Source organism: Crotalus tigris, unplaced genomic scaffold (assembly GCF_016545835.1).
Source record: "Crotalus tigris isolate CLP2741 ecotype Arizona unplaced genomic scaffold, ASM1654583v1 scf7180000019648.599848, whole genome shotgun sequence".
NCBI classification, from domain to species: Eukaryota; Metazoa; Chordata; class Lepidosauria; order Squamata; family Viperidae; genus Crotalus; species Crotalus tigris.
This window is the reverse complement of record NW_024097640.1, coordinates 280,821-294,622: the sequence shown is the minus strand read 5'-3', so window position 1 is coordinate 294,622 and position 13,802 is coordinate 280,821. Positions and strand designations below refer to the sequence as shown.

At 36.2% G+C, this 13,802-nt stretch overlaps 1 protein-coding gene across 1 annotated transcript; it reads right to left on the bottom strand.

Annotated features, from left to right (window-relative positions):
• Nucleotides 1–5,884: 5,884 nt before the first annotated feature.
• On the bottom strand, nt 5,885–12,698 carry LOC120317433 (OX-2 membrane glycoprotein-like). The gene is made up of 5 exons (XM_039364077.1): nt 12,566–12,698; nt 11,528–11,848; nt 9,173–9,481; nt 8,342–8,481; nt 5,885–6,436 (listed from the first exon to the last, which is right to left on the bottom strand). Exons 1-5 carry the CDS (start codon nt 12,615–12,617, stop codon nt 6,332–6,334), a joined length of 927 nt encoding a protein of 308 aa, XP_039220011.1. The 5' UTR covers nt 12,618–12,698; the 3' UTR covers nt 5,885–6,331.
• Between the last annotated feature and the right edge of the window lie 1,104 nt (nt 12,699–13,802).

Genomic DNA, 13,802 nt, shown 5'->3' with positions numbered 1-13,802 from the left:
TTATGATGTAAAATATTTGGAACACTTTACTGAATGAAGTCAAACAATAAATGATTCAAGTAAAATTGCTTCCAGGCACCATTTCCAGGTATCCAGGTTTCATTATATCAGGCATGTCAAACTCGCAACGTCACATGACGTCGCGCAACGTATCGGGCCAGTTTTGCCATTGTCGCAATAGGGTGGGCGCAGCTTCCACGTGACACGTCCGGCCCGTGGGCCAGCAGTTTGACACCCCTGCATTAGATGAAGCAGCAGAACAGTAATCTGGTCCAGTAGGTGAAATCTTAATTAAATCTTGAGAAATTTAGTGGGACTTACTGTAGTTATTTATGATTTATTTATTACAAGTTCATCTGTGTTGTTTTCAGACATTATTATAGCAATCTCAAGAAAGTCTGACAAATGAGCTTTTGAAAACTAATAAAGACATTGAAAAGATGTGATTTTAAATTAATCTGACACCACCACATTTAGTAGTATGATTTTACTGGATTCTGGATCTGAAAAATAGGACTTGGAGACCTAACATGACTCAATGCTATTAGTTGTCCACCCTGCTTTAATGGATTACTCTGAACTTTAGAAAAAATGTATTTTCCAAAATAGCCCAAACTTCCTTATATCTTAGTGGCTAAAACTTGAAAAAATTGCTTTTAAAAATTTTACAACCATTTCAGAATATTAGTTTATTTTAGCCAGCAGACACATTCAGGATGTTATAACATTTTGAAGTTTTATCAATTATATTTGCACGTATTTTTAAGGATAAGAAGTGAGCCTGTTTCTCTTGTGTTCTCTCTCTTTTTCCACATATACACACTGGTGTCTCTAACACGCATCTGTCTATATATTATCTCTCTTGAACTGTTAACATGTTGGTATGTAATGGGGGAAAAACAAGAGAGTCTGATAAGAATATTCCCTCCCATTTCTATCAAACTTCAAGTACTGTATGTTATGAAAAATGATGCAGACAGAGTGATCTCAACACTAGATGGCAGCATACAATCTTACCATTAAAAAAGAGTTACTGCACTTGTTAATAAAGTTAATAAAGACCAATGACATGCAGATATTCTGATTACTTGAGGTAATATTAGCAACAACACATAATTAAGATCTGACACTAACTTCAAACACTTGTGTCCCAACATTAAGAACAGGTAGCCAGCTGTTTTCATAAACACCTTTCCCTGACTGGAAAAAAAAGGCTGTAATACTAAAACAAAGAAAACTTCAGAACTGAAGAAACTTCTCGAATAAGAAACGAAATATCTTCAAGGAAAACAAAGTCCAGTTGCCTTTTGAAAAAGCACCTTTGGTTAAAAACAAAGATGCAAAGTTATGTCCTTAAAAGATCATTTACTTCGCAGATTGTGTTTGTGTGTGTGTTTGAGATTGCATTGTAGCAAATTAAAATGCATTGATCTGTTATGTCCTCAAAGCGGTTTGGTCTAGTGGTTACTGTACCTCCCAGTGGAAACTGGGAGACTGTGAGTTCTAGTTCCCCTTTGCATGAAAAACTGCTGGGTGACTGGGCTAGTCACTCACTCTCAACCCAACCCACCTCACAGAGTTATTGTAGGGAAAATAGGAGGCACAAGGGGTATTAAGTATGTTTGCTACCTTGGCTTATTTATAAAAATAATAAAGGCAAGAAATAAATAACAAACTGCCTGAGCAATTTGCTTTACATATAAAGTCATCTCCCTACAAGGTAAGGTATTAGGGTTTGTCTACTGTTTAGTTAGTTTACTTATGAGGGCATCAAAGATTGTAATTTATCAATAATTTCTGAGATTATAGGTAGTTCTCAATTTACAACAATTCATTTAGTGACCGTTCAAAGTTACAACACCACTGAAAAATTGAATTATGACTATATTTCACACTTATGACCATTGCAGCATCACATTGGCCACATGATTAAAATTCAGACATTTAGCAACTAACTCACATTTATGATGGTTGAAGTGTCCTGAGGGTTGACCTTCTGACAAGCAAAGTCAATGGGGAAGCCAGATTCACTTAACAACCATGTTACTAACTTAATAACTGCAGTGATTACTTAACAACTGTGGCAAGAAAGGTCATAGAATAGAGCAAAACTGACTTAACAACTTTCTCGCTTAGTATCAGAAATGTTAGTCTCAATTGTAGACGTAAATCACAGACTACTCTACTTTGCTGCTTTAATCCATAATGAAAGATCTGAACTAGGCATGTATTAATACTTCTCTGTACTGGGTTGGAATTCCCATCTAATTCCTTAGGTCATAGGTGTCAAACTCAATCGTGTCACGTGATGTATTATGATGTATCGTGATGTTTTTTGCCTTTGCGGAGCCAGGGTAGGTGTGGCCTGTGCATGCTGCATCCGGCCCATGGGCCGCCAGTTTGACAACCCCGCCCTAGATGGAATGCCCAATACTAAAAAAATATGCTAAAGCCTTGATTTAAGAAGTCACAACTGTCTGATTTTAAAAACTATGGGCTGATGGGCAATATTCCAGATATAGCTGCAGTGCTAAAATAAATTTTGTCCTGCAGCTCCAGGAATTGTTAGTGAACTCACTGTAGCAGGCAAATAGTCTTGAACATTCTGATAAATAATACCTAGCAGAAAGAAATAGGGTAGTGCAACCCTGCTCGTATTTTGGTATCTTAAAACTGTTGTTGCAAGTGTTGACCACAATGTTTTTAGCAGAGATGGAGCAGGCGGTAAGAAGTACCAGTTTGTGTTGGTTCCATTTTTTTATATCTCTGAGTGCAATCGGAGAGGGTTTCCTTAGTGAATCCTGCAGTTATACCTTAACCTTCCTGTTGTTTTTAAATGAAAGCCTGGGGGGGGGGGAACACTGGAAAGGATCATAAAGGTTTGGTATTGCTCCAAATATGCTATTAGTAAAATCATCTGCATTTCTCTTTCATGTAAGCTCAGGTTGGATTTTTTTTTTTAAGGAGGACTTTTAGAACTCAAGTGGGCAAGTGTTACAGAAAGAAGAAATGTTTGATGGGAGATTTTTTAATGTATCCATTTATTACTTTACAGGTAGTCTTTAACTCAGAACAGTTCATTTAGTGGTCATCCAAAGTTACAATGACACTGAAAAAAATAACTTATGACCGTTTTTCACACTTACAACCATTGCAGCATCCTATGGTCATGTGATGAAAATTCAGACACTTGGCAATTGACTCATATTTATGACGGTTGGAATGAGCTGGGATCATGGGATCACCTTTTTCGACCTTCTGACAAGCAAAGGCAATGGGGAAGCCAGATTCACTTAACAGCCCTTTTACTGACTTTTCATCTGCAATGATTCACTTAACAACTGTGGCAAGACATTTTGTAAAATAGGGCAAAACTCACTTAAGAAATGTTTCACTGAGCAACAGAAATTTGGGGCTCAGTTGTGATCATATGTTGAGGACCATCTGTATTTAATCTATTTCTCAGGTGCATCCACTGCCAAAGCCACCTAGGCAACATACATGATAAGAAATGGCTAAAACAGAATAAAAAATTCTTACTTGGGGAACTGACAGTACCATGGAAGGCGCCCCAAGGGAAGTTACAAGACACTGTGCCCCAAGGCAGGCTTTCCTAGAATTTTAAATATTGATGTTTTCTATTTGTTTTCAGCTATGTCATATACGCATCCAAACTGTATTATTATTTTTAAAGTATTTATAGCAGAATTGAATCTGCATGGATTTTAGAAGAATGCTATTCCACAGGACAGGGACTTCCATTCAACTCAGGAGGGGGAGAAGAGGGAGAGGAAGAGACAAGGACCTGGAGACATTGCTGATAGTTGCTGCAAGTTGTTGCTGGTTGTCCACTGCATGTGATTGGAGCATGACCTTTGGAAGTCATAAATGTGAAGATTGGTGGTAAATTTACAGCTTCATCACTGTTATAACTGTGAATGGTTGATAAACAAAGCAAACGCTAATCGAGGAATGAAAGATTCTGCTAATATAGCCTTACAACAAAGTAGAATTAGTTCATCTCGTCATGTTTCCCATCTGGTTTATCTGGGAGAGCTGACATCAATCTTGATAGTACAAATTTCCTGCCCCCAATTTTAACCGCTTGATCAATTAGGGCAGGTCCTTCCTAACTTCCTTTCTTTGTCCGTTAAGCCACTAGGGGCTCCTGTCTCTTTTATCTGATTGTTTCCTAGGCAGCATCTCCTCCCCTTGTTCCCTGAGGTCATCCACACATTCCATCACACATTATGTGAGTGCAGCAGATCTATTCTATTGATCTGTGCTTATAATTTAGTATTTTGTGGGAACCAGCCTTAGAATCATGCAGAAACTTAGAATTTTCTTTTTTCTTTTTAATTATGTGTTGTTAAGTCATTTTAGACTCCTAATAACCACTGTCCCTAACCTGTTCTTTCAGGTCTTTGTGCTCATCACCACTCTATCTGAATTCACTTACTTTGCTGTTGGTCCTGTTTTCTTCTCTCTCCTTCCACATTTCCTAGCATTAGAGCCTTTTCCAGAATGCAATATCCATAATGTAGGTTACTTTGAAACATAGGAAACTTTGAACCAGATCATTTGTACCTCAAGTGAAAACTCTCAGGCTTTCTTCATACAAACAGGTTTTCTTTGTTTTATGAGAATCAAATTGTTTTTCCAAAAGGTACAATGAGCATAAGACATCATCACTGTGTTGACATAAAAAAGGGATTGGCACAAGTAAAAGGAGCTGCAGTGGAATTTTAAATATTGACATTTTTTATTTATTTTCAGCTATGTCATATACACATCTAAACTGTATGTTTTTTAATATTTATATATATATATATATATATATTATTTTATTTATTAATACCATAACATTTACTATACTGCCAATACATAAGGTCTTTCAATAGTTTATAATAAAGTTAAAAACAGTGATAAAATCCCTCCAATAACAGAAATGGTAATAATAGTAAAAAAATAACTACTGATTTATTGGTTTTATTTAACTGTCTCACAAACTACATATGATAGACAATGGATAACATTCACTCATTCAGTTTCTATAACTACCACATTGATATCACTCTGGATAGCTTCCAAGCATTAAAATCACCATAATGATTTGATTTAGAAGTCCTGCATGAAGAAATGACTCAGACAAATCTCTCTGATCTAATGATAAATTAACACAATATCTAAGCCTAGTACCTGTGGAAGGAGTGAAGCATTTAAGGCTGTCTTGCATGACATAGGGTGAGGGCTATATGGAGCTTGAGGAGAGAGCAAATGGGACAAAAGAAAAGATGTTTTTCCTGGGTCCAGTGATATAACATAACTTAATAGACAGATCCAAAACATGTTAATCCTGTCATATCTTGTCAGGTACTATAGACATAGTTGAAGATAGGCAATGATGCAAAGAGTCAGGCCCTGACCCTGTTCTCCAGTGCCTCGTTGAAGATTGACTCAGAGTAGATATTGAACAACAGTGGGGGCAGAATATATCCCTGCCTGACCCCTCTTCTTATTTCTGCATCAGCTGAGTATTTTTGGCCTAGTCTCACATTTGCTACCTGATGCCAATACAGATTCTTTATTATTTGGATGTCTTTGTCATCTACTCCCCCTTGTTTCAGGATTTCTAATAGTTTACTTTTTATCAAAAGCTTTTTCGAAATCAATAAAGTACATGTAAACACTGTGATTGACGTCTTTACAACGCTGTACAAGAACCTGAATGCTTGTATCTTTAGCAAAGGTATATTACTGTCCTGTCTTATTTTTACTATAAGAATCATTTCAATTGTCATAAATGAAATTATTTAGAAATTATTATTCCCAAATATTGATTGCTGCAATGAATATAATATGTAGTAAATAAAACAGTACAGTCTCATTTGCAAATAAATATTTTATTGAATATTACTACATTATTTAGCTTAATTTCTGGTGCTCAGTACACCTTACATAGAATACGGCACGTAAACATTAATTGTAAACACATAGGCAATGCCAAGTCTGAAAAAAAAATCCAGAATAAGGAGTATTCATAGGGAAACTATAATTATTTTTATTTATTTAGCATATTTAGGAATCACCCATCTCTCTCACAGAAGGAGTCTAGGCAGTATATAAATATAATATTAAAAGCATAAAATTATATATAAAATTTAAAAGAGACAAGGAATGCTAAAAATTAATTAAAAGGCAAGGGGAGGGCCTTTAGGTGCTAAGTAGCCCTCTGGCTGCCTATTCCTCTGTGTGCCCAAGCAAGGCCTCAGAACTATGTGCTGATGCCTTTCCATCACATGATTTTTATCACATTTTATATAGAAAGATTTCATGTGTCCAGAAACTTTACTTCAGTGAGAGATTTCACAGGGGCTCTTTTCTTTGTGTAGCCTTTTTTTCTACATAATGTTCTTCCAGAACAAAGTGGAACAACCTGGCAAAGAAATAACATACTTTAAGGCTGAAATTAAGGAGAAATTCTAGAGTGTAAAATTGTAATCCGTTCAGAACAGAAATTTCAGCTAAGAAAAAAGTGACTCATTGGTTTCAGAACTTGAAGTGCTCTGCTAATATTGCTTGGCGCCATTATTGATCGGAATCACTTCACTCACAGATTCAATTTTTCTGCTGGTAAAACTAGCATGGAAATATAGATCACTTTTCTTACTCCTTGGATGGGTAGAAACGTTAATTCTACCCCCAGCAATCCCATCATATTACGCGGTGTACCCATCAACTATTTGTATAAAAATGATCCTGCCTTTCTCAGTCCTACTAAAAAGCGGTATTGAAAGTCTAGATCAGGGCTTTACAACCTTTTCACAGATTGTACCTCTTTTAGGACATGACAATATTTGAGTACCACCAGTGCTTAGCAAGGTGTCAAAAACTTGATGACTAAAAAAAAGGGGGGGGGATTTTGGGTTTTACTGATTAGATTCATTTGTTGTTATAGAAATGGCTAGTTTATAATATTATAGAAAACTAAAAAGATGAGGTTCAATGTTAATGCTTCCTTCTACTGCAACAGAGGAAGTCTGTTCTTCTTCCCTTCTCCCCCTCCCTTTTCCCCCTTTTTCCTCCCCACTGTGTCCTACGATTTGCATTTGTATTTTTGTATTTTATTCTATAATCTAATAAAATATTACAAACTGTAGAAAAAAAGAAAAAAACTACCAGTTTTAATTTCTTTTATGGCTGTTCCTTTGCTGAATCACTTTCCCTTTGCACTGACAAATGTATGATGATCCATGTTTATTAATATGCACCACTACCAGCTAGTTCAGTGGTCTTCAAACTTGGCACTTTTAAGACTTGTGGATTTCAACTCCAGAATTTCTCAGCCCTCATGGCTGATTGAGGAATTCTGGGAGTTGAAGTCCACAGAGTCTTAAAGTTGCTAAGTTTGTAGACTCCTGAGTTAGCTGGTCAGCCCTTCTTCCTCTCTCCCTTCTGAGCTCTCCTTCCCCCACCCCCCAATTCCTTCCCTGTACTCTTAAAGACACAGGAATCAAGTGCAAAGCAAGAAAGGCTCACAAAATAAGCCTCCAGTTTTTTTTCCTCTTTAAACTGCCTCAGGCATGTGACGTGTCACAATGTTGCAAACCTAGACTGAAAGGCTCTGGCAATTGCCAAAAGCTTTAGTCTTAAATTAAACCTCTTTATCTTCAAAGAAAACTTTCTAAAAGCCATAGACAGACTCAATTAAAGGGGGTAAAACTAATTTCATTTGTTTAAAGGGATTAAACCTTTCCTGTTGTCTTTTTTCCCCTTCCCCCACCCAAACCACCACCTTTTATAGCCTCTCCTTTCCTCCCTCCCCTTTTCTTCAGTTCACTTCCAGCTCTGTGCTGCTTCCAGAAGCGCCAATCAGCTGGAGCCAATCAGCTGGAGTCCTGCTGCCTTCTGGGGCTTCTGCCGAGCCCAGACAGTCATGCAGCTGCAGCTACCTCTCCCTTAGGCTGCTTAGGCTCATTTGCCTCCCCTGCTACACTTGGCTAGCTGTTGCATACCACCTGCCACGTGACAAAGTACAAGTGGTACGTGTACGACCAGTTGAAAAGCCCTGGTCTAGATCACATCTTATTTGCTTCTATTTTTGCTTCTCTGTCCCTTGGCTATCCATCCTTCACCAATGAAGATCCTATGTATATGTGTAGATATATTCAGCTGTATCCCCTGACTTTGTTGCTCATTTTGGTCAGCAAAATCTGTTGTTCAAATATCTAGAGGGCTGAAGTCGAAATTAGCTCTAATTATCATCTATAATGTAAGTAACCTAACTATGCTGGGGCATTTCATTGTTCCATAGATATTACAGGATATATTTGAGACTTACCCAGCATGGAAGATCTTGCTCTTTTTCTACTAGTGCTCGTCTCCTATGCCGGTATATGAAAAAGATAAATAGCCCCAGGAGAAATAGGGAAACCAGTATACAGATAGCTGCAATAACAATTATTTGAGGTTTGTTTTGAGCTGTAAAGAGAAATAAATAAATAATAAAAATTGGCTGACGAAATAATAAAAGAAGGAATAGGTGCATAGGGAACTGCATTAAAATCTGGCTTTATAAAAAAATCCTAGGGACATATGTTATCAATAACATAACCATGATATAACATTTCTAATAGAGATGACAGCTCAATATTGGAGCAGTAATGATAATGACTAAGTGTTGAAAATGTCTATAAAACCTATAATGAGCTTTTTTCCTAATACACTTCTACAGAAATACAATTTTTAAATGCATTCTTTACAATAAATATTCTTTATCTACTTCTCTAAGTCGGGGAAATGGCTTGCTTTTAGAGATGCCAATTAGAAATTCTGCAAGTTATAAACTCTAATACATCCAGAATGGAAACAGGTTGGGAAAGTAGATTTGTTCTAAGGTTTCTTGTAAAACTAGCAAGTCTAGTTAAAAAAAGACACCTTTAGAGAATTATAGATTTGATCAAGGAAATGACTTGTCTCCTTTGGGCTCACTTATTGTATATGCTCCATAAAATAACATGAAGAAACTGTTTGCAAAGAAAACTAATAGGTAACTTCTAAGACAAGCTAAGAGAAGAGAGGGAGAGAAGAAACTGGGGGGGAAGGGAAGAGAAGGGAAGGAAAGGAAAAGAAAAAGGAAAGGAATTGAATTGAATTTTGACTTTAAACCCACCTTTTTTGATTACAGTTTCATGTAATGTCAATTCTTGTGAAGTGTTTAAAGATGGATGTTGAATAACACAGATTACTGAATTTTCTGAGACTGTCTTGGATAAAACTTGAGTAAATGTGCTGATAACAGTTACTGTCTTATTTGAGTGCGGGATCATATATAATTTTGGCTTTATCTGAAGAGATTTCTTCATCTTCCAAGTAATTACTGGAGCTGGTCTTCCTGTTACTGAGCAGTTTATTTCTCTTATTTCTTCCATATTATCTGGATTAGTCACTTGCCTTACATTTATTTCAGGTTCTGTTAGAGCTTTAAAACAAATTGTTCAATTAATATTTATAGCTATGCTTTGGGAGTTCTTGCTTCTGAAGAGCTAGGTTGTACATGGTACTTAGTAGTAACTAAATTACTCATTTATTAAGTCACAGTAGAGGAGAGAGCAATAAAGGGAAAGATTTTCTCTGGATCCCAGCGCATCTCCTAGAAGTTATATGCATGTGTTCATATCATTTCTCTGGTAACTGTATAGAAGTGCTTGTTATTCTTTCAGGATATTTTTTGGTATATCACCATAGCCTACATGTACCCTAACATGTAAACGCAAATCATCTGTTCTTCTATTGTGAAATGATTGCCTTATTTTCATTACTAACACTACAAATTATCTAAAGACAGGTATCACAGATATTTATGAATATGTTAAACAATTGTTAAATTAATTGTTATTGCTTCAGAGAAGGAATGATGATTAAAATGCTATCACAAATCTCTTCCTTAAATCTGGCCTATAATCTTAACTTTTAATGACTAATTTACACAACACAAATAAATATGTATTGCAAAGCACAGTTACAGTGTTTATATAATTTGGTATAAGCCCCCTCCCAAGCCCTCTATTTTAATATTATAGTATCATGTGGTGGCCCACTCACAAACACCTAGGAAAAATAGCTGAACTAAAAATTACTCAATCCTATTTTAGAAATACATAGCCTATTATACAAATAAATTCAGATTTCTAATTCTAATCCTCACCTGGATTTCTATTAATGAGTCATCAAGCATACCTAGTCTCAGTAGCTCTAAAACAGACATGTCAAACTCACGATGTCACGTGACGTCGTGCAACGTATCGGGACAGTTTTGCCATTGCTGGCAATGGGGTGTGCACAGTTTCCACGTGATGCGTCCAACCCGCGGGCCGGCAGTTTGACACCCCTGCTCTAAAAGGTATTATTGCCTATAGTAAACATGAATTAGATTGAAGGAGTGTTCCTGTCTTTGTGAAATAACCAATAACCTCCAGGGTGTTATCTTCTAGTAAAATAAAACACACTATCCAAAATGGACAGAAACATCCAAGCTGGCAACATATGGAAGGTGAACTTTGGAAAAGGAGCAGAAAAACACCTCCTATGTTACTTTTATATTGATTAATACTATAGAAGGTGGCATCACCCATTTCTGCTATTCAGCAATGGTTGCCTGCCCATTCTGGCAACAGGGCAACCAAGCAGTGTAGATAATCACTGCAAAGATGGAATGTGTTGATCAAAAGAACCCAAAGGCAAAACAACCATGAATGATAGTGATCTCTCAATATGATCTAATTTGGCACAGAGGATGAACAAGCAACAAGTTCTTAGACAATAACCTTCGTACAATTCTTTTTCTTTACTAGCAAACACCTGAGCACAGGTCAGAGAAACAGAAGACAATAGATATAGGGCAGGAAAGATGTTAGATGAGACTTAAAAATCAAGCTGTGAATCTGCAGGCTTTTTTTCCACACAGGTGATAAGAATGCAAGATAACATACTGAAAGATAAAAGAGAGAGAGAAAGGAACCAAATTTCTTACAAGGTAATCGTGACTGAATTTAAAAAAAAAAAAAAAGGAAAGGATGGAATAAGATGGGGCAAGAGAGCTTAAAACCATTGGGGAACTGCATCCAAAACATTTAGAAATTACTAAATCACCTTAAGAAGCTCATAGATATTAATGCCTTTAGGAAACCAGATACTGGAATTATACAATGCATGATACTTCATTAATCAGTTCACCAATCTTTGCAAAATATTTTTTTTTCTGTAATAAAATTGTGCAGGTTTGTGTCTTGGCTGGGAATTCAGCACCAACTTAAATAACTTCTGATATTACCATAGTTAATGTGATTTTCCTTAAGTCATGGAACAGAGGCAATCAATTTACCCTAGTTCAGAGAAACTTTTCTCTTGTTCAGAGAAACTATTTCTTGCACCCTTTAAATGTTCTAGAGCTACTATATGTAATGCTGCTAAGTGTGAAATGATCTGCAATTGTTGAAGATCCAGACAATAAAACAATATAACTTACCATAGACTTTGAGACATGTCTTGCCTGAAATAGGTCCTAAGGGAAATGTATTGAAGATGCAGCTGTAACAGCCTTCATCCTTGAATGTCACCCCATTGAAAGTGATGGCAGAAAAAGTCAAATTACTCGGGGAAAGATGGATATTGCTCTGGTTACTCAGCACTGTAGCACCAGAAGCCTTGCTGTAAGTTGCTATGTTGGTTTGGTTTTTTTGCCAGGTGACTTGAACAATATCATGATTTTTGGCCAACTGACAGAACAGAGTCACATTTTTTCCCGTTGTGATAGCTTGGAAAGGCTTGTGAATCACTTCTGTGTCACCTGAAAAGAAAGGCTAAGGTACTAAATTCTGAAGGTCTTTTTAAAAATGAATTCTTAATGGCAAAATAAGTTAAGTTTATATCACCCACATCAGCAATATTCTGAATATTGTACTTACCCAGACCTTAGAATTATTTAATTAAGCCCTCCTCTAAGTGCAGTTACAAATAGTAATAAATAAATACATGAAATAACTTTTAGCCTATTAGCAGTAGCAATGAGAGAAACCAGAATAGATAGGCTGTGTCCTGGAGGAACAGCTTTTGCATTCTAACTTGCTACAGACATATTTTATGAGAAAGTCATGCATTAGTTTATCATATAATCCAGCAAGCCCCAGTAACATACCACAATCTGATATTACCCTGCTATCAATATTTTTTTCTTCACCTTATCTGAATCTGGCATATCATTCAATCTGTTCTGCTATCATTGGCATCATACAAGAAAAACATTGAAATTTACTGTTGAGATTATCATATCTCAGAGAAGTACCGCTCAAAGTCTTTTAATCACATGGCTTTGTCCATAATACTAATATGCAATAAAGATAATCAACAAGCAAACAACTTGCTCTCCTCTTGTTATTTTGAATTACAGCTATCATTAGGTTCAGTCTGTTGGACCAGATGCAAGGAACTGTGGAAGTTGTAGTTCAAAATATCTGGAGGGCACCAGGTTGACTATAGCAATCTGAAAAGCTTGTCCAAAACTCACCTACAGAGTATTGAGTCCAGAAGACACAGATAACAAGGAATACAGAGATCATTTCAACTCTGTGGGATGTTAAGACACTGATAAGTTACATTCAGAATTTTAACTTATTACAGAGCAATTAAAGAGAACTGAAAGCTGTTTTTTTTATTTTGGGGAAGTCCATATAAAATCACATCAAGGGGAATTCTATGAAAATTGATTTTTCAAATATACGTGCTTAACTCAATCCTATACTCACTTACTCAGAAGCAGGATCCAATTTGAATTTTCTACAATTTAGGGTAGCCTGTAATGTACCACTGTAGGGTAGTTCCAACTCAATCATATGTTCTTGGTCACTCAGTTCATTCTGAATTTCCCAGTGTTTAATATAAATGGAAACAAAACACTTAGATCCCATGTTACAGAAGAGTCATTGGCCTCACTATTCCATTTCTTTCAAAAAGATAGTTTACTTAGCAATATGCTGTAGATAGATGAGTTTAGCTTACTTCTAAGTATGAAGCCAATTTTCCTTTAAAACCACATGCTGTCAGTTGACAAGAAACTCTATAAAAAGAAAAATGTGGTTGCCTTGCTAACCACTACCTGAAATGATAAAGGTTTGTGTTGCTGCTATATGAATACAAGTTCATTGGACCAAAACAATTTAGTTCATTGCATTTACAAGTATCTCCTGAAGAATAGTTGCTTTTCAATTTCTTCACAATTTTTGGTTTTGTTGGAATATGTATGGATCTATGGTTTGTCACATGCTATGCAAAAACCTTAGTAATGGACTCTGGATTTGTTTCTGTTATGAAGCATATGAAATTACTCATATTACCAAACAAACCCTGGCTGATCTTTCTGTCTCATGATTCCTGCAAAAAATCCAAACTATAGCTGGTATGTAAGTAGGGTTACTAGAAAGTCAAGATTTAAGTATCTATAGCAGTCTGTTGGGAAATGATGTCATTTGTTTGGTAACTACACCCCCAGAGATGATATGGGAGAGGAACTTTTGTTCCCACACTGCAATGTGATGATGCTTTGATTCTAGAGGACATTTGAAAGAATGTTTATGACTTTCTGACAGGAGTTTCCTTTTGGTCTTTCCAGTCAACAGTACAATTGTAATAACAGATCCAAAGAAGAAAGAAGATAGAAAGAGAAAGTTAATTTAATGTTGTCAGAACAGAGGAGATGGGAAACAAAGTAGTTAAAAAAAGGTAAGGTCCAGATTGTTTCAAGATCA

Excerpts from the sequence above, each read along its gene's own strand:
- LOC120317433 (XM_039364077.1), bottom strand. The coding sequence starts at position 12,617 with ATGATCTCTGTATTCCTTGTTATCTGTGTCTTCTGGACTCAATACTCT. Across the intron at positions 9,482-11,527 it reads GACATGTCTCAAAGTCTATG|CTCTAACAGAACCTGAAATA; the intron begins GTAAGTTATATT and ends TTTGTTTTAAAG. Across the intron at positions 6,437-8,341 it reads AGCAAGATCTTCCATGCTGG|GTTGTTCCACTTTGTTCTGG; the intron begins GTAAGTCTCAAA and ends TTTCTTTGCCAG.